Source organism: Struthio camelus, chromosome 2 (genome assembly GCF_040807025.1).
Source record: "Struthio camelus isolate bStrCam1 chromosome 2, bStrCam1.hap1, whole genome shotgun sequence".
Lineage (NCBI taxonomy): Eukaryota > Metazoa > Chordata > Aves > Struthioniformes > Struthionidae > Struthio > Struthio camelus.
In genome coordinates this window covers 143,517,712-143,539,254 of record NC_090943.1, presented here as the reverse complement: position 1 = coordinate 143,539,254, position 21,543 = coordinate 143,517,712, and the positions used below count along the sequence as shown (strand labels likewise).

Genomic DNA, 21,543 nt, shown 5'->3' with positions numbered 1-21,543 from the left:
TATTATAAAAATGAATGCTTATTTACTTATTTTATTGTCAAAAAAAGTTAGCCTTTAGTGCATAGCCTGAAAATTAAAATTAACAAGTATTAGTCTATACCTCATATAGAGTAGAAGTATACCTCATATAGATGTAACAAGAGGGACAAATAAGATGACTTGCCTATCTGTGCTTCAGATCTAGGCCTCACTTGCATTACTTCCTATTTCCTTACTGGATAGGACGCTTCCCCCCACCCGCACCCCTAGCATGACATTTCTAAAGCCCTGTGTCATTAAGTAACTTCTTATGATAAGGAAGCATAAGACCAAAAGATCTTCATAATTCTTAAATGCTTCCTATGAATTCTTTATTCTGAAATCCTTACCATGAGTAAAACTTTTATCCCTTCACTTTCTCTTGCTGGGTCACATTGAACACACTTAGGGAGACAGAGGATGAGAATAGGAACTCTGAAGAATTTAAGAAAAAAAACCCACCCTTATTTGGAAATCACCTGCTTCTAGTATTTGTTTCATCGGCTATCACACTAGTTGATTTGTTTTACTTCAACAGAAGTCTTTTTTATTATTTTTGATCTTGGAAATGCTCTTACTGGAAAATCAGATTAACAGAAGCTTATTTCAATACCAGGAGAGTATGTTAGCACTTATAGAAAAGTAAAAACAACCTATATAAGTGAAGAACAGGAGGAGAGTGAACAGGGAGAATGAGAGGGTCTGTGAAACTGGTCACATACTGGCCCAGTGGTAACCAGCAGTGAATTTATACAGGTCATAAGTTTTGTTGCAGTGTCTGAGCCTGCAGCCTAGTGTGAGAGTAATGCTTCTGGCTACCTGCAGACAGTGAGAAGGCAGATGTCTTCTTACAATGCTGCAGTAGACTGACATTTGTGGAGTAGATATGTTCTTGGGCAAGCATAAGATAGGAAAGCTAAAAAGTACATCAGACTCTGTAAAGCTGGTCTACATGGAATAAAACTCATAAGGCATTATTTAAACTAACTGCTTACAGGTTTGTTTTTTTTCCCCCAATTGATACAGGTGGAATCAAGAGATACGTTAAACAGTATTGCCCTGAAATTTGATACAACACCCAATGAACTGGTTCAGTTAAATAAGCTTTTCTCCAGAGCAGTCGTTCCTGGACAGGTACTATTATGCTACATATGTTACCTTATATCATTGAACGAAGAAGACTTTTTCTCCCCCCTATACTTCTTGCCTCTAACAGAAAAGTGTTAAAGTATTTCTCATACTGATTTTCACATTGGCCTTATAAAAGCCAAACTAAAGCCAAACTTCAGTTTTCTTTTGTTTGAATTCTTTGTACCTAATAGGTAACTGCTTAAAAAGGAAAATGTGGTGAAGCTACCTGCTTCTTTCAAATAAAATCAGGGAACTCTTAACTTTAAAACTAAATATGCTTAATGATGTAATGACACTTGGGTATAAGCTAAATTGCTACCCTGCAAGTATAGCAGGCTGCTGATCAGCTCTTGCTCAGAGGATAAATTCAGGGTACAGCATACTAATGACGTTCCTCACTGTATGTTAACGCCTGCAGTCCTATTTTAATTGATGAATGTTTCTATTCCATCCTGAAAACTTGCCATCTTTTTCCTAGGGGCATGTGAATTATCTTATTTTTCTTTAAGTCACTGTTGCTTACTTCTCCTTTCCCCCCTTTCCTTTTCTTTTCCTTCCTGACTTTTCACTTCTCTTCAAAAGCCAGGCCTGGAAACAAGTCACCAGCTACCATATTAGATGAAGCTATTTTAGCCCTTTCTCTTTTAAAGCATGCTGTATATTTCTGACTGCTGCAAAGCTTTGTCTAAGTAGCTTGAAAGCCTACCACACCAAAGAATAACGTATTTAAGGAGTAGAGAAACTGAATTAACTTTTGTTTTTCAAATTCAGTGCTAAGAGCTATATCTATAAACTTGTTCCCCAGCCTGCTTCTTGGTTACGCAAATAGTAGAATAATAGTATGAGAAATCAGTCAAGTATTCCTGTTCCTTCCACACTGTGTTGGGTGATTCTGACATGCTATATATTTTTAATGCTTTCTCTTTGAGCTCTTTCTCAATTGTTATGCCTAAAGATCAACCTTATCCTAAGAGAGTGTTTAAAACTCTTAAAAATTTAAAGATTATGTAGTACTCTGGCACTATTATATTGTTTATTCCTTCTACTTTCTCATAAAAGAATTTCTTTTAAAATTGATTCTCTTTTTGAAGAGGTGGTTATGGTAGAGTTCACAAATAACTGTCTCCTTTATCTGTAAATATATATCTGTATATGAGAATATATAGGCACATATAAATATACGTAAAAACTAACTGGAGCAGAACTGATTTCTGGTAGCTTATTTTGAGAAAGCATGGCAAATATACCTGAACTAGTAGGAAATTTAAAATAAAACTGAAAGCATAACTTCTAACTACGTTATATCTCTTTATAGATTTTGTATGTTCCTGACCCAGACTACATTTCTAGTGTGGACAGCTCCCCTTCTCTAAGTCCTATAAGTCCCCTATCACCTACATCTTCAGAAGCAGAGTTTGACAAGGCTACAGTAAATGTAGGTATACTTATTGTCATTAAAATTTTCCCTTTCAAGATAACAATATAAATGTGATGCTTTTTTCATTCTGGGGAGAAGGTACTTTACAACAGTTGGAGTTAAAAAGTAAATATTTTTTACCCATCAGTTTTCATATAGAAAACTTTAAAGTCATCTGTAGCAAAATACTATCCTTGCAGATTGGTATCTTAAATACTACTTCCAGTTGCATTTATTTTTGATGTTACCTTTCAAATACAGTTAGACATTCTGTCTCTAATTTTTAATCTTACTGATACTTTTGTAACAGTGATATGTTGGCCAGACTACTCAAGCAGTTAACATGTAAGGGTTTTTCCCCTCTGTGGAGCAATTATCTCAGTTTTAGTTTCACCAGGCAAAACTATCTGCTTCAAGGTTGTGTAAAAGGTTGATAAAAGGTTGTGTAGCCTCTTCGTATTCAGTAGGTCTTCTACCTCTGTAGACTTTCAGATGGTGAAATTATGTAGCCATAGAAGCTGCCTGGTAGTTCAGCTTGAGTATGGATGTTAGCTAGGAGCTGGACTTGCAAAACACATCTTTCCAGGTTTGCTGTTACTGGCTTGCTGTTCTCAGAATTTCATGGTCAGAACTCAGACCAGAAAGATGCAGTCTCTGGTGGACCCTCAGCTTCTACAAGTCTGACCTAGTGCAACTGTTTCCTAATGTCAGTACAATTCTCTACCTGATTATGATCTTTTTTTCCCCAAGTAACAACTCTTCTTGCTAGAACTTAATACAGTGTGCAGTTAAACTGTCAAACATCTGCTCCAGGACTCTGTGTGCTAAAAGTTTACTTGGACTTTAAAAGGCTTTAAAAGACTTGGTAGTGTGATGTAGTGGTTTTGTGTGTCCTTTGTTTTTTGGTGTTTTTTCCCCCCTGGTATGTCTTGGTCCACGGAAGTTTAAATACAAAGTTACTACCTTACCATGCTGCAGAAGTCTGAGCTGCATCACCAGGTGTGGTGCAGATTCTTCTGCTAAAAGTTACCATACGCTTTTGCTGTCCTTATACCTTTAATCTGACCAGTATGGCTATTTTTACGAGATGTTTCTGCTATCAGTTGTAATAAATTTCTTCTATATTATATTACAAAGTTTTGTAGCACAGTACATTGACTAGATCAGTGTGCAAGAATACTTTTAAATCTGTTGCAGTGACCCTAAATGCTAGGAGAGGCCTAATCATAGGCCTCATATGAGTGATAAGAAGTTACTCGAGGGAAAATTAATAGTTATAATGCTAGGAAACAAACATCTTCCTACAATGAATTAGATATCCTATGCAAGAACAATGCTTTCATATGGTGGTTATTGTGTATATGTTTGTTTGCATATGCTAGATATGGAGGCTAAATAGTGTAGCCATACCTGTAACTTTTCTGTTGTGGAGGTTGGGGGAGGCTGAGTTTCACTGATTAAGTGAACCTAAGATGTATAAAAGGTTGAAATTGTGTAGGAGGCAAAGTGGATTTAAAATACTTTAAAATCCTCTTACACAAGCAGTTATTTTGTTACCTGCACTGAACTGCCTACACTAAACAATTCAAGAGAGTTTAAAAACTTCATTTGATGGATAGTTCTGCAACAATGCAGTAAGTATCTGGTACATCTCATTACGGGTAATGGTTCACTACAAGCTGTTCTTTCATCGCTTCAGGAGATGTCAGACAAATGAGCAATATGACAAAATAAATAATAGTGTTTAAGTTTCTATTTCTGGAATTTTTATAAACTCAATGCAAGTAAGAGGTATTTCTAAGTGCATTTCATCTGAAGAAAGGAAAAAATAAATCAGTTGCACTTGTTATTGTGGATTTTTCTTAACTTCTCTCTAGCAACACAGAGATACTATTTGACATATGTTTGAGATGTTAAAGTTGGAAGGTTCCTTTTTATTTTTGTTTTTTAGTAGCTATTTTTCCATATGTTTTTTTCCTCTTCTTTACTGATTACTAACCTTACAAATGAGAACAGTATTAGTGTATGTTCTCTGATGTTTTATATCTAAATGGCTTATTTCTCCAACTCCTCAAATTTTGACCCTAGATTTGTGGTTTAAATTTAAATATTTGTCAAATCAATGTTACTCTGCCTATATAATCTAAAGGAGTCTTCTCTCTGTCATTCTGCTTGAAATTGGTCGCTCTATCACTAGAAACTGAAGGAGATTACGTAGACAACAGGAGTCTGAAGACACTACTGTATTTTGTCTCAGTAGAGGTTCAGAAGTTAAAACTGTTTTACTACTTCTGTTTCCATTTTTATCAACCATTAAAGCAGCTCAGCAGAGTCATCTGGCTAAATATACATCAGCATGTGGACAGTGTAAGGCTTGTGTAGTACTTTTAACTTGTCCTGTATTACTCTGTTTAAGCAAAGATTTCAGTGTGTATTTCAGTAAGCTTGTTTTTGTCAGTCTTCATGTAAGTAATTAGCCTAAACTTAAGCCTTTGTTATGCTGCTTGTTTTTGTGAAGGGTGTTTTCATCTAACATCTGATGTGTGAATTTAAGATCTGATAATCTATAGTATCTTTAAAACTTAAAATCCTGTTCAAAAACAATATGTAGTGACAATGTTGTTACATTTGAGGAAGATCTGCCACCAATATTGCTCCAACTTCTGTGTTGCATGGGAACATGAATAAGAAATAGCCAGCTTATTTCCAGTGGATTTGGATATCAGCTGGGAACTTTTGCATCTGCATCTTTGTAAAGGTGACCGCGTTCTTTTTGAAAGAAAGGCATACATGGAAAAAACACTCATACTCGGGAAGCCTACTCTTTAACTGTATCTTCATTAGCTTTTTCAGTAAAATCCAGTTTTGTACTGTATGACTTAGGTATTGTTTGTTTGTTTTTTGTTTCCTGACTGAAAGCGAAAGAGACAGGCAAAGGCTAAAATAGAGCCATAGAGATCATAAACTGAAAACAGTAACACACGTGTCTGTCGCCTCGTATGGTGAAAAGCAGTTAGTTTTAACCTACACCAGTGAACTGAATAGAAAAGGGAAAAAAAGGCAAAGCAACCATTGAAATGCTATATTCTTTACAAATAGTATTATCTTATTAATAACCATAAGTAGCAATTATGTATGGAATAGAAGTCTGTAAATGCTGATAAACTCCAAAGCAGGGCTGTTGAACTGTAAAATAGGCTTTAGAGTACTCTTCTATATATGTAACTTTTGTTTTAAAACAATTTTTCATTGTGTCTGTGGGGGTTTTGACTTATTTCTTCTTTTAAAAAAAAAAAAAAATCTTGTTAACTGCCTTCCATGTTCATATGTAGATCACTTTTTATTGTTACGTATTGTTAGGTAGCAGGATAGATGACTCTTCCTTTCATCTGCCTGGGAAGGTAATGAAACAAATCCTCCTGGAAGCTATGTCTGAGCATATGAAAGACACAAAGGTATCTAGGAACAGCAAGCATTGATTTACCAAGGGTAAATCATACCTACTGAACCTGATCACCTTCCATGATGTGATGACTGGCTCAGCAGGTAAAGAGAGCAGTAGATACTGTTTACTGTGACTAGCACAGGGCATTTGACGCTGCCCCAAAGCAGTGTTGTAAATATATTGGAAGTGTGGCCTATGAAATCAGGTAGAAAAGTTGACAGGATGGTTGGTCTCAAGGTGACTTGAGCTGTTCTTTGTGTATTGTTTTTTTTTTGGGGGGGGGGGGAGGAGGCAGTTACAAATCCTTTGAGGTCATTACTGGGTCCAGTATTGTTTCATCTATTCATCAGTGGCCCAGATAGTAGGAGAGGGTTCACCCTCAGTAAGCTTAGGGAGGGCACCAAATTATGGGACACGATAAATACACTGGACAGACGCACGAGGGCTGCTCATCAGAGGGACATCAAGAGGCTGGGGAGGTGAAGTGACAGAAACCTCATGAAGTTCAAGAAAAGCTGAGCCTTGCTCCCAAGACAGAACAGCGCCATGCAGCAGCATGGGCTGAGGGTTGCCTGTCTAGAAAGCAGCTTTGCAGAAAAGGACTGAGGGAGGACGAAGAGCAGAGGTATACTGACGGGCAGCATCTTGAACACGTCAACAGTGTGCAGTTGTGACGCAGGCTAACCACGTGCAGCGTAGCAGAAAAGTAATGCTAGAAGGTTAAAGGAAGTGATTGTTTCCTTGCCTCAGGGGTTACTGAAGCCGCGTTTGTGTTATGTCCACTTCACGGACCCCAGTACAAGAGAATGACATGGCGAGAGTCCAGCAGCCACCAGGATGCTTAGGTGACAGAAGCACACGATGCACAGGAAGTGGCTGAGGGAGCTAGGTTTGCTTATGCTGGAGAAGAAAATGCTAATAGTGCAAAAGAAATCAAATTCTCCATCTAGTGTGTGTTGTGGGGAGGGGGAGCTCTTTATAGAGGTAACAGTCAGGATCTTGAGAGGTACACAGTAAAAGCATGAGTGGTGACTGTCACTAGTTGTTGCACAAGCAATCCTGGTTAGGCAATAGGAAAATGTTTTTCACAATGAGGATAGTTAAGCACTAGAACAGATTTCTTGGACTATTGTATCTCCAGCCTTGAAGGCTTCAAAACTTGACCGAAAAGGCCTTGAGCAGCCTGATGTAACTTAGGCCTTAGCCTGCTTTTGAACAAGAGACTAGACTAGATGACCTTCAGGGGGCTATTCCAACCTAAAGTAGTCAATGGCGTTATGGAAGGGTAACAGTAAGCAATTAAGGTATTTGCTTGTTTGAAGCTGAAAAATAGTCCTTTCTGCTAAATACCTGTCACTCAAGTCTTGTATGTTAAAGTATTTCAGATAGTTTCTTTGTGAATTTTGATTATTTTACTTGTTCTAAGGCAGATTCTGAATATCACTGCCCACTTGCATTTGTTATCATGGGCTTGTCAAGCTGTGCTTCGTTACAGTTACGTTAACTGTTTGCACTGTCAGATCAAAGCAGTCCTTTAAATTGCAGTGCATTTGGAACCCTCTTCTGTAATTGCTTTCATGTCAGAGTAAGAACAAAAAGTACACAACAGGAAATTTCTTAAAGTTCATGTTGACAAAGGCAGGCTGATAAGTTCTTTATGTTCTCTTTTAGGATCCAGATGGAGTCCAACGGAAAGAGTCAGCTGCTTCACCAGCACATTCATGTGTTCGTCCTACAAGAGTGGTATCATCCACCTCTGAAGAAGAGGAAGCATTTACAGAAAAATTTCTCAAGATTAATTGCAAGTACATCACTAATGGCAAGGTACTTAAGCACTCATGTTTCACCACTATGAACTCTTACTGTATCAAATGAACAAACGTATTAAAAGCAGAAATACAGAATAAGACCTAGTGATGGGTAGGTAGGAGGATCCAATGGATCAGCTTACAAGTTTTTTTTTTCTCTCCACTTTTCTTTGGATTCCCAGAACACCTGTCTGTTAGTTATGCCATAAGTATTTAATATGTAGTTTGCCTATGGTGGGCATCCATGTTAGGAAGATCTTAAGTGTTGAGAGCAGAAGTCTACCTTATTCCCTGTGTTAGTATTTCCTGTAAGCAGTTCTTTCTACTGATGGTAGGTAAGTACCTGCCTTAAACTCTAAGGAAATATTAAGGCGGTTTCACTTCTGTTTTCCTAAAGCAGAACATAGGGAAGTTTTTATTTACACAATTGGAAGTTAATTCTGTTTTATTGAGTGTAGTATAGTAGAAATCTCAGTTTTGACATTCTAGTAACAGTTCTCTCAGTAATGTCTTTACACAAATGCTCTCAGGGTTGATGGCATTTAATTGACTTATGTTCAGCTCATATCAGCTCATATCTGCACAAGACTTGTGCAGTTTTTAGGGACTCAATACAAAGAAAATTGGGTATCTTGCTCTCCCACCCTACAGAAGAATGCCTTTCTACTAGATTATTTTTTTAATCCTGAAAAGTCATACCTTCACTCAGACTGAATGAATGCAAACAAACTCAATGTACTTATAGTAATTCCTTCTTCACCTGAAGTTTGGGTCTGCATATACGATTGCTACTGATTGTGTTGTTCAGCAGTTGTTTTGCAGATATAACTTGTTCTGAGGACGAACAGATCTAATAAGAGTCTCCTAAAGCTGAATTTTTTTGCTGATGGCAAGTAATGCTGATCTTAGGCCTAGACCTGAAGCCTTTTGACGGTACGCTTATATCGGCAAAAGCTATGTGTAAAAGTCTGTAGGGCAAATAGTGGAGAAGTTCTGTTTGTTGTTTTGTTCTGTTTTGCTGTTAACTTGGTTCACTCTTGTTCTGCTTCTAGGTGAGTTTTTAGGCTGATCTCTAGACTTCTCATTAGAATAGTTTGCTTAATGCTTCTCTAAAAAGTAGCAGTTCTGAAACAGTAAAAAGACTAATGTGGAGGATATGAGAACTGTGGGCCTTAGTAAGGACGTGGCTATACAGGAGAAAATAAGCTAGGGTTTATGTTTGCTGCATAGTAGTTAGGTACCTTAACCCCTTCCTTAGGAGGTAGGGAGGAAATCTTGTTTTAGGTTTTACAAATACTATAAAACAATGTTTTATGGATTAAGAAGACATATTTGAAGTCTCAATCAACAATGAGTGTGATGTTTCTAAACCAAGAACTAGTGAAAACCCCCTTTCAATGTGTGGAAGTACAATTTAATGTAGGAGAAGGCTTATGTTAAGGTAAAACTTATTTCTTTTTCTTTTAAAAACTGCTTTTTCTATATATGTTTGGAGTTGTTCTTAGTCACACCTATTTCCTGTGTGATAATATCTCGATGTATGTTGTTTGGAGCCTGGAAGCTCTTACCCTGTTACGTTTGTCCTGAAACATCTGCTTCTGGCCACTGGTAGAGACAGGATGTTGTACACAGAGATGAGGTGGTATGAACACGCTATGTCATGATCAGGTAATAAATCAGTGTAGTGTAGAGTTAGTAGTGTGTTATAGTAGAGTCACAGCCTGACTTACTGTTTATTGCATACGTAGACGTGCCCTTTTTTAGCGGCCATGTTTCTCTTCTTCCAAGCATGAGACTCTGGAGATTTTTGAATCTTGCCAGTATCGCTGCTTTTGCAGGAAGAAGCTTCCTGCATTGCTTTCTGGTTCTTTGCATTGTTCACTGGGAAACAAAACAACATCTTGAAGATGGTCTGCTTGATTCTATTTAATGCGACTATTGTCGCATATAGACTATGTGTCTGTAAATGAAATTAGTTGAAGGACTTTGAAATTCTTTTTGTAATAGCTGCTACTTTGCCTGTCTTTTTTTTGAAAAGTAGTGGGTAAAGGAGAATCACCAACATTAAGGCTTAAAAACACAAAAGGCAAGATAGGCACAAAAAGCACAAACATAGTGCTCATGGAGTAAAGAAAGTACTGACAAAGGTCAAAAACTGTGTGAGAAAGAACAAAACTGGTTTGCTTTGTGGTAAAAGCTTGATGAATGGTGCATCGCAGTTCTTCTACCTTGTATGTTTGGTTACAGTTCCTGTCCTGCCTTGTGTTCAAGCACAAAATGGAGTTCTTCAGAGGTAACTCGTGTTCAGAAACTGACTGTCACATGTCGCCAAACCTTCCTGAAAGGATATTTTACTGAACTGCTTGATCTTCGTTTTTGGACTTATCTACAGCTTAAAGTTGGGCTTCTAGTTCAGAACTTACATCTAATATTGTACTAGAACTCCTGCTTCCTGAAATCTGAACTACCTTTTTGGTGCTCTGGCTCTTTGATCTAAAGAGCCAAATGTGTATTGTAAAGACTCTTCTCTCAGAAAATACTTAGGAACTTTACTGGAAAAAATTAAAACAATTCAGAATAGAATGTCTATGCAGAGATTCAGTTAAATCCATTTTTAGCGTGCCTGTTTCACAGATCTGGATTAATTATCCTTTATATCCTTATATAGACCAGCTTTAAGACTCGAAGGGTCTGGCTTTTCAGCAATGTAGTATACGGATGGTTCTTTATATAATGAAGTGGCTCAGTATTTCTCCTTGAGGCTGTTAAACTTGAGCAGTACCTGAATGAGTTCACTGGATATCTTTAGAATCTTTTTTACATGGAAGAAACTTGTGTTCTACAAGTGATGTTTTGGGAGTTTTGCTGAGAGGCAAGAGCTACCCTCAGCAGTATCATGTTGAACTATTTAATAGTTACATGCACAACATGATTTTTTTTTTATTTGTTAACCTCTGTTTCATTAACAGAACTTCAGACACTTTTTCCTCAACAGCTGATGAGAGATACGGTCCCAAAGAAACCAGGCATAGGTTGTTAGCTTCCCTGCTTCCTTTTGGTCTGCAGCTGAGCAGCTTATAATCTTTCTTCAACCTTTTTTTGCTGCAGAGCTAGAAAATTAGGTGATTGGAGCAAAGATTGGCAGTATACAGGAGTCATGTAGGAGTTCAAGGCATGAAGACCATTGCCCAATCTTTAGGTTTATGTTCTTGCTCTGATTTACTGATATCTCTCTAGCGACATTATTGCTACAAATAATTTTTTGAAAACATTTTGAAAATCTAATTTTAATAAAGTATTGTCAAAGAGCTGTTTCTAAAAATGTTCAACAAATTCTAGGTTGCCTTCAAAGGGACCAATGCTGAAGCACACAACGGAGCAAGACCATAAAGGAGAAGCTAGGCTCCTTTCCCTTGGTATAGGTAGGTGAGGACGTTGGGAAGAGTTGCATAGGATGCATCTCCCCCATGCTGTTCTTTACTCTGAAAAATGTTCACACTGGAAATATTTTCAGTGGCTTACCTAGGCCAGAGAAGGAGCTGTTAAACTTCCTATCCCCACTCCAAAGGCAAGGAACCAAGAAAACTGTACTGTACAGAGTTTAGGCTGTTGTCTTTAGTGCTTCTAAGTTAACAGAGAAGGTTAGAGTAGCAAAGGAAAGACAGTAAATGGCAGTAGGCTGTTGGTTTTATCCTGGGCATCAGTATTGTGTCTTATTTCTTGGCACTTTGTAAAACAGCTGTGCCATCTTCTGTCACAGTGCATTGATGTGTGTGAATAACCAGATAAGTCTATTCAGAACATAAAATGAATTCAGAACTAAAATGCTGAAGAGTTCATCACTGGCTCACTGCTTAGACAATAGTTCCGAGTCACACACATCATAGGAATGCTGACATGGAAGTCTGTCTTCCATGTCAAGCAAACTGACAAACGGCAAACTGACAACTGACTCCTACAAATAGCACGTTTCACTTTTATCTTCATTAATACAAAGCTGTGGTTCTTGCTGTCAAAGACTGGAGCTCTTTCAACTTCCATCGTTCGGGGAAGGCTAGTAAGCAGTTGTTGACTGGTAGTTTGTTAGATGCATGTATGCTCCCACTGACCGTGTTTTGTTCAAATGTTATCCATTCTTCTCACAGCATCAGTAGTGCTTAGATCACTGTCCGTGCTGACAACTCGGTCTGAGTAATACAGATCTCACGGGTTTTCAATAAGCTTTTCTCCCGCAAACAAATTTGACAAAGACTGAAGCTATCTGTTTTATAGAGGAGTTGGAGAAATTATTAGAGAAAGCTTTGGTGACATTGGCATGTCTGAGAAAGCAATAGTTAACGTTTGGGACCAAATAAAATATTTATCTGGCTGTTATTTCAGGTTGTCCTAGCTACCTGGGTTAATGTTCAGTGATCATTTGTAATAATACAAATGATGGAAGTGTTAGTGATGTTTAGTGGTGTTAATGTTTTCATTTCTACTCCTTTAAAGTTGAGGCAGAAATTCTTCTCTGGAGAAGTAGACTATGAAGTGTTCATATAGTAACTGTGGACTCTATCATTCTTGTGGGTTAGAAATGTTGTAGTGATCTGCTTTAAACAACAAAATAGGTCACCTCTTGAAGAGTTATAAAGCCAGTGTTTACAAAATACATGTAGGCTTTTAACTGGTTATATTCACTTCAACAGAAGTGCTTGATCAGCTTTGTGAAAAGGCTGATACCTTCAAAGGTTTAAGTCTTCTATATTTCTCTGTCACTATAATGAATTTTAAATAGAATTAAACTCAGACTTTTAAACCCTCTGCATCACTGGATAAATAGTATATATTGAGTGTTCACCTATTGGTGTAGAGGGCTTCTTCTGTACCAGTATATGCAAGCTTGCGAGGTTTAGTTGAGGTTACAGAAGCAGGCTTTGGAGTTGTCTGTACTTGTCAGCATCACCTACCATCAATGAAGTACAGGGTTTTCCAGCCATCAGTCTTCTGATTGTTCTAGGAAGCTGCTACGAGCAACAGAAGATCTTTGAGTTTGTTTTCGATAAGCAGTCAGTAGCCTAGGCGAACCTTTAAGAGAAGGAGTGCCCTGCAGAAGGTTTATGTCTACTGTACCTCAGCATCTGGTATTTAAACAGCACAAGGTACTGTCCAGTTTCTTTAAACAGATTGGAGGTTGTCCTTGTCCTGGAAACAGGTGTGGTTTTTTTGGCCTGGATATGGTGACATCTACTTGAGATACTGACAAGTCCAGCTTGTGCTGTTTGTTTGGTGTGTGCAGTGGGTTTTTTGGTTGGCTGATTGTTTTAGGGGAGAAATCTATGTAAAATTGACTTAGTTAAAGAAATATTTTACAATAAGTGAAGAATTTCATAGATCTGTTTTAGACCTGAACTTTTAATTTGCCTCTGAGAGCACTGATATGGTATTTGTGTATGTATGGTGTTTTTTTGTGTTAACCAGGGACCTTGTTGATATGGGTAATATGTCAATTGTAACAGCTAACCCTTGATAGGAAAACAGTCTCTTTTTATTGTCTGAAGCCTGAGCAATCTCAAATGCTTTACTGTTTTGCATACTTTATTTTGTGATTCTTCCTTGTGATTAAGTGAACAAATAAAGACAAAATTTTAGTCCAGAAATGAAGATTTCTCTAGGGAACTTGGTTAGTGATTGCTACTACTGAGGACTGCATAATTTTAGATGCTGGTGTTGTACAGCAAAATCTTTAAACTACAGAAGTCATGTAGCTTTATTTTTCTACCTCTACCCTTTTCAAAAGTCAGGCTGGCGATGGGGAAGATGGCCACGTGTGTTGGCAGTGAGAGCCATGGATAGCTTTGGTCCTGAATTTTGATCGTGGTGTTATTCTTGGCATAAGTTTTGGATCCTCTCTCATCCTCTTGGCTGAAACAGCTATAAAGAAGCATTTGTTTACTGTTCAGACAGCAGAGCTAGTCTTCTAGCAGTGAAGAATCTTGTATGGATAAGCTTTTGCTTTTTTGTAATACTGAGATGAACCCTGCTTAACACATATCAGAAGTATGTAGCGCACTTCAAAGAACCATTTGTCTGTCTTAATATGTTGATTCTAATCTTCCACTGTAGTAGGGATTTTTCTTTTTGTTTTTTTCCTGATCTTTCTTTAAGCTATCTTTAGAATTATTTAAAGAATGAATAGGATAGGGATAATTTTCAGTGCTGATTGTCTCAGTGGCTTGAACATATATATGAGGTGCACTCGTTTGTCATTAAAACATGTATTCCCCTAAAATAGCAACGGTTCTAAATAAGCCCTTAAAATTCTGTGTAGTATAATATTCTCAAATATTATAGCCATGTTACCTCTCTGGAACTGTGTAATGTCGTGTCAGATCTTGTGTTCAGTTTGCTTCTGTTGATCTGTTTTATTAGAAGTAGATGAGTCTCTATAGTACTTGTCCATTTTCTAAACGTTAGGCTTGTGAATACATCCAGTGATGCACATGTGCACGTGTTCTGCTAGTCTCCTTTTTATCATATTTGTCCAATAAAACTTATTTTCTTACTTCAACACGAGTGCCTACCCACATATATCTTTGAGTTGTTATAGGAACTGAGCCCTCTTAATTCTTCTTTTTTTAATCTAGGGATATATATTTCATCACAGAATATGTCCTTTGTCATTAATAAGGGCTATGGCCTAGGCTTTCCTGAGTCAGATCTGAAGAATAATAAAAATTCCACTTTCTGATCTCTTATTAGTGACCGTATGTGACTTAAATGATGTTACTTTTTGTATTCTGTACTAAATTTACGGAAGTAGTATTTCCTTAAAAAGAAGCAACTGTTCTTCTGAATAGACTCATTGATTTCTGCAGTCATATGAAACTACTTTCTGGTATACAGTGGATGTTACTTAAACTTCTGTTGGCAGTTGTCATCTTGGAATCCCTTCTTGCATGGTGAAAGTCTACCTGCTGCAGTGCTGGAGGGGAGGTATCAGTGATAGTTTGTGTCCTAGAAATCTTAAAATTGTGTAACTATTTTACTGACTCTTAAAGTTTTTAACATAAACTTTGGACTCTGAAATGTCACATACAAACCTGACTAGGCACTGAAATACTAAGAGGACTTAGGTGTACACACTTGAGCTGCTTTGAGACTGTTCTTATTTTGTTACAATAGTGATACAATTAGCTATTGCTGTAGGCCTTAATTCTTTTTGGTGTCTATAATTTCTCTGCCCGCTATATGACTTTTTTTTTTTTAACTGTGAAGGTGATCAGCCATCAATCACAGCGCTGGAAGCTAACTTCTGTAAATGGGAAAGAATGCAATTCTCTTATGCACTGCTGATGCATCTTTCTCAAACAAAATAGAAAACAATTTTCCCCAGAACATCTAATGCACAATATTTGTGATCATGGTGAATTGTTTTTTCACAGAACTGGATTTTCTTTCAATTCCTGATAAACTTGGTCAGTATATGAAGCAGCTTTTATGGCACTCTTACACAAGTTTTGAATGTAGTTAATGTTAGTTTTAACTGTTTGTTCTCTTGGTTTAATTAGTAAACTTCTTTTAATGGGCACCTGGCCAATACTGTATGTGTCTGACTACTCAGGAATTCAATATATAGTAAATTAATTTGACATCTGTATAATATAAGAACCCCACTGCTTATATTAAGAATATCAACTTCCTTTATGCTTTTCATACTAAAAATTTAAAATCTGCTTACTCATACAGCAATATCATTCTGATTAAATGCATCCAAAATTGTATCTTAATGTTGTTTGTCATGAAAAATTGTAATATTTTTATACTTGTTTTATTCCATAAATGCATCTGCCTAATTTAGCAACAGATCCATTGAGTCAGAATGATTTGAATCAGATACTCCTGTTGCTTTTGTGTAAAGAAAATGGAGCCAAATGACTGTTTACAAGGAGCTCTCTTATTCTTGAATTAAAGCAAAATAAGAAGACTTGGAGTAAGGCTCCAGAAAATGCTTGAAGTTTCTTGTGAAAAATATTAGAAAAGGGGGTTTAAAAAAACCCTATGGTTATTTGGGAAGGATATAATCTTTATCTCAGAGTTGCCTATTACATCCTTTAGTGTTCAAGTAATTTTATTTATTTTGCTCAGCACAGTTATTAAGTAGCTGTACAGTGTAGAGTTTTTTTCTTCTGAGGAAGCGGTATTGATTTGCTTCTACAGAAAAACGGTATGTTTCCACATGACTACAAAGCACAAGAAACTGTGGACCAGTAAAAGTTACTCAAAGATTGAAATTTAAAGATGCTTTAGTGAAAAACAGAAAATACTTTCCTACAGAAAAACTGAGAATAAGCTGAAACGCGAAGGAGAAAACTTACTACTACTTTTCCATCTCATTTTAGGGAACGGTCAATGGTGTGCTGCTGGTGACGCCAAATAATATAATGTTTGATCCCCATAAAATGGATCCTCTGGTCCAGGAAAATGGCTGTGAAGAGTATGGCATCATGTGTCCAATGGAAGAAGTGATGTCAGCTGCTCTGTATAAGGAAATTGTGGACAGCAGAATTAAGGATTCGTTAACCATGTAAGACAGAACAGTATTTTTGAACCTCTGAGTAAATATGAATGGTAGCCCTTTTGCTAACAATAAACTAGAGCAAGCACTTTTTTCCTGCTTTTAAAGAAGAATATCCAAGAATGGGCCTGGAGAGATCCTTGAGAAAGCTTGCATTATTTTAAGATCTTATGCTCTATATCCTATACAGAACATCTTCTCTTCTATATGCATGAATTTTTAGTTTCTTCCAATAACGTCTCTTAAAATCTGTATATAGTATCTGTGGTAAGAGCTACCACACCGTTTCCTCTCCTCCTTTCCCGCTATGAAATTGCTAATGGATACATTTATCTCTTTATGGCAATTTAAAAATGAAGGTACAGAATGGAAAAGCCCAACTTAAGCAGCTTTAGATTTAAATCTTTATTGTGTACCACTTCCTGTTTTGAAACTAGCTCAATGTACCTTCTTGTTGTTGTGATAGTAGTTATAAGACTGGGTTTTCACTATTTTTTTTATATATATATATATTTTTTTTAAGGTATTAGCAGTAGGATTTTCCTTTCTTGGCTAGGGGAGAAACAATGTGTTCTCCTTCAGTTTAAGCTTGTTTGAGGTGAGCAGAGTGAATTTGGTATTTAGCATGATGACATTTAAAACTGGCTTTAAACAATGTTATCAAATTTTGTTCAACTTTTTTCTTTCCTAATTTTTATTCCATTTACTTATTTACTTATTTTTATTCTATTTATTCTATACTTTGTCATAAATAGGTTGGATTCTAATATTAAAGCTGAACAGGACCTTAAAAAAAAATCATGCCACCTTTTCTATATATAAAAGCCCAGAAAGGGCACAAACATTTGCAGACTATCTTGACTATCAAATCTCACAGAAGTGGATTCCTTTAACCACTTTTTTTCTAGGTAGTTGCATGTGTATATGAGGAGTTTAAACTATCTGCCTAATTAATTTTTTTTAAAAGCCTCCTCCATTTTATGCGAGGAGGTAATAGTTGTTTTGTACTGTAAGTCTAAAGTATAAAGCTATTCACCGACTTTGAAAACAGCCTTTTACAACCTTTACAGGTAATACTTTAGGCACACTTATCTTTAATCTTAAATACCTGGGCAGGCAGAAGAAAGAACTGTCTCATACCAGTTTTAAGCACAGTTTCAGTAGTGACCTACTAATAGATTGGTGTCATAATATGGACTTGTTTGCTGCCTGAAGCAGTGTCTGTTTTGAAAGAGCAACCCATCTTAATACGCTAGTATTTTGGGGACTTTCTGATGTACAGTGATGAGGTCTTCAGCGGTGATTGTTTTCTGGAAGCTTATTTTCCAGACTGAAAAACTTTTTCAGAATGGTGATAATAACACTTATTCACTGCATGATGTACTAGTTTTTCTATTTAATTGTAAAAGTTGAAGAAATCTCTTAGGTTCTATCATAAAGCTTAGATGTAACAACACTGACTAAAGTTGTAACCTAAGAAAAGTTCCATTTGAGCAAACAGTTCTTTGTATACTCAATTATAGGTATGATTTGATGTGTAATGTAAGTAATGTTACTGTAAGCCTTTAGGAACACTTGAATGATTTTCTTTTCTTCTTGAATCCTAGTTCCTTTAGATCATTATATAATTATTGCAATGGTAAAATAAATTTTCTCTTAACATGTTAGTTAGCTGAATGACTCAACTATGACTTACAAATTTACCTTCAATTCCCTGTTGATTTTTGTGCAATTATATTTTGCTTATAAATGCATATAGAATGAAAACATAGCTGATAATAAAAGGCTACGGTGTGCATTTGAAGCTCTGTATATCCAGTTAGATTTGTCTGTCTTGTCAACTTGATAAACTATTAACTGGAATATGAGCATCTAACATTCTTCAGTCCTAGCACTTTTATGCCTTTTCTCCTAAAAATTGGAGGCATGTTTATAAAGTTTCCAAAAAATAAAATAGATTTCTGATCTGTAACCAGAACTACAGCAGCTACAGCTAGATCTGATAAGATTTTTGTGTATCATGATGTATTTGAGACTTAAAAATAGTAGGTAAACCTGATTTGTTTTCTCTAAATATTCTTCCGCTATCACTAACACTGTTTTCCTCTCTCAATTTTAACAACTCTAAAATCTGTTTACACTTTGGGAAATGACAGGAATGCCAAAAATCATATTGTTATAATGGAAGTAGAGATCACAATACCGATAGAATCCTTACAAGTTTCATTAGCCTTAGGTAGTGCTTGTCCAAGAACATCTATTTTCAGTGTAATTCCTAAAAACTGAGGAAATGGCCCATTGTTATGGGTGATAAATTCTAATCCACATGCTTTATAAGCAAAATCACTCTATCAGCACAAGCTTGATATATTAACAAGATGGTGTATGTGTTCTGCAAACACCTGAAATTTAATCATATCTAGGTGATGGTATCAGTGATATTACCTAATTGGATAAAAGTTATGTAGAACTCTGCAGGGTATTCATACTTCAGGATGGGGAGAATTAAAGCACAATCCTTCTTAACAGGATTTGATACTAGATAACAGAAAACTAACGGGCTTGTGGTAGCAAGGAAAATGGCGCTGTAGAACTTTGAAAGTATATTAAAACATGAGAAATTCTTTATGGAAGTCATGTACTACATTCTTTTTTTGAGAACACTGATAAAAGCTTATTGAGTCATGTAGATATACTTGAGCATGTTCACAGCCCCCTTCTAGTCCTCTTCTAAGACGTAAAGAATTTATAGTAAGCTTATTTCTAAGGCAGGTGTTGAATATGATGATTTGCTTTGTAGAAAATAAATTCTGCTGTCATCCTTACATTTTTTTGCACTCTTTATCAACATTTGTCTCTGTTTGAAGTGTCCAAATAGGTAATATAACAAATAGTTATGGCTTTATTTTGCCTAATAGTATTTTCAAAGTTAAGTGGCTATCTAAGCTGGTCAGCTAAGACAGTCTAATCACTTAGATATTTCCCATGGGCAGAATGGTGAGCTCTACCATGATGATTCCTATAGATCTGCATTGAGTAACTTATTTTGTCTCAACGTAGCTATCTGATTTCTGCCATTGATTTGTTACCAGTGAGGTAGGTGTTAGCTTCGTAATAGAATGGGACATACCTATGTTACTATACTGGCCTCTTTGGTAGACATAGCTTAAAAGATTGTGAAGGACTTCTCCCTTTAGAGATTACAGTTGTATAGGATATTTGGTTTTTTGTTTTACTTTTACGCTCTAAGCTTCTCAAACAGGTTGGTGAGTTTCGTAGGGGAGCATCTTTTGGCAAAGTTGTGTTGGGAAGCTGGAAAATCATCTGGGTCACCCTGGTAAAAGGTGTGCCAGTGGCCTACCTTTATAAGCATGTAATATGATCGTTTCTTACTGTTAATGATTATTACAGGATTAAGTTTAAAAAAAAAAAAAACCTCCTTTCTTAAGCATCACTTAATGCTGAAAGAAGTTACTAAAAAGTTAAAGAAAAAGCACGTGGTATTATAACACTCTTGTTTGCTTAACAGAGATGTAGAACAGCTGTCTGTAAGGGAACTTTGCCTTGCCAAGAAAGTCGCAAGGAGCAATGCAGATGAAATAGATTCAAGGATTCGGGATACGGGCAACGACAGTGCTAGTACTGCCCCGAGGAGCACAGAGGAGTCCCTTTCGGAAGACGTGTTCACAGAATCGGAACTCTCTCCAATACGTGAGGAACTTGTTTCCTCAGATGAGCTTCGACAAGACAAATCTTCTGGAGCATCATCAGAATCTGTCCAAACAATAAACCAGACTAGTACAGAATGTTTAACAATCATTTCGGACTCGAATGAAGCTCCTGGTGACTTAAAATCCAATACTGAACTGACTGTAAATGTTAAACAGTTTGGTACTTCCCGTCTAGGTTCAGAAATTGCTAAAATATCTGTAAAGGAAGGGCAAGAATCTAGTGAAGCTGTTGCAAATATCCTTCCGCAGTCTTTGCAAGAATCCCATCACAGTGAAGACCATGACAGCCCAGCAGAAATCAGCGGAGATCAAGATTCTACACTAAGAAATGATCCGAAGGGGGAGAGTGAGACAGGAGAGGAATGGCCACATTGCAAAGATGCCACAGACTCTGAAAAGAAAGAGACAACTGGCAGAGGAAAACTGGTGAAAGAGCAAACTCAAGACTCTGAAACAGAAGTCGAAGAGCTTCGTAAACTGTGGAAGACCCACACTATGCAACAAACGAAACAACAAAGAGAGAATTTGCAGCAGGAATCAGAAAAAGAAACTAACCAGAAAGCTATGACTACAGGAGATGGACAGCTAGAAGGTAAGGGCGTCGGTGCTTACAGATACAGTATGTCTTCAGGCTTACAATTGCTCCCTCCAATTCACTGGGGTTTTCCCTTCCTTTGCTTTTACTCATTATGTAAATCATTCTGTAGAACACATCTGCCTATATATTTGCTTATATTCCTCTTTGGCTTGAGAATACAGATAAGCTGTGGTTTTTAATGAGTTTGAAACCTGCTAAATATTGCTAAAAAACTGAAAGCATGGATACCTGTGTTCCTGCCGTTTTTCTCATTGAAGTTATATTTGTGATCATCTTAACACCTGTCTTTTTTTAAGGAAGATTTAAATGAGCCAATGCTACTGGATTCATGATGCATTGGCCGCTGTAGAGCTCAATTAGAAATGTTCCTTGGCAGTCAGCCGACTGTGACTTACATTCGTATACATGTACTTTGGGACCAAGATTTATTTCACTGAATGAATTTCATCTTTAATATGGGGTGTCTGCATTGTGGTTAAAGTAAGGCTTAGAATGTGAGTAACAAACACTTACTAGAGGTTTAACATAAAACTGTTTGAAACTTAAACTGGTTTTCAGAATTTTGTTTTACTTGCATCTTATCATTCTTTCATGCTGACTAGAACAAGGTTGAGCATATGAAAAGCATTTCTCGGTATAAATAAGAGCTAGATAATAAGATACAAATAACGAGCAATGAATATGGGGAACAAGTAGACTTTTATTTCCTTGAGTACCTTGATTCTATTGTAAAGGTCAGGCCCAAGTGGTATTAGCTGGAAACTATCTTCAAAGTCTATTGAAGTTATTAAATTCATATAAAAACATGATCTTTTGTTTAAGTAAATTAAAATGCATT

At 36.7% G+C, this 21,543-nt stretch overlaps 1 protein-coding gene across 23 annotated transcripts in view; it reads left to right on the top strand.

The window, feature by feature from the left end:
• The window catches only part of OXR1 (oxidation resistance 1), a 282,934-nt gene that overhangs the window by 219,805 nt on the left and 41,586 nt on the right, over positions 1 to 21,543 (top strand). For 19 of the 23 annotated variants that reach the window (XM_068932814.1, XM_068932821.1, XM_068932818.1 and 16 more), the window contains 5 exons: positions 1,045 to 1,152; positions 2,465 to 2,584; positions 7,683 to 7,835; positions 16,201 to 16,385; positions 19,906 to 20,699. In XM_068932814.1, the coding sequence (XP_068788915.1) occupies positions 1,045 to 1,152; positions 2,465 to 2,584; positions 7,683 to 7,835; positions 16,201 to 16,385; positions 19,906 to 20,699 (1,360 nt within the window). The remainder of the gene's footprint in view (positions 1 to 1,044; positions 1,153 to 2,464; positions 2,585 to 7,682; positions 7,836 to 16,200; positions 16,386 to 19,905; positions 20,700 to 21,543) is intronic. The other 4 variants (XM_068932833.1, XM_068932831.1, XM_068932838.1 and 1 more) reach the window with 1 other exon arrangement.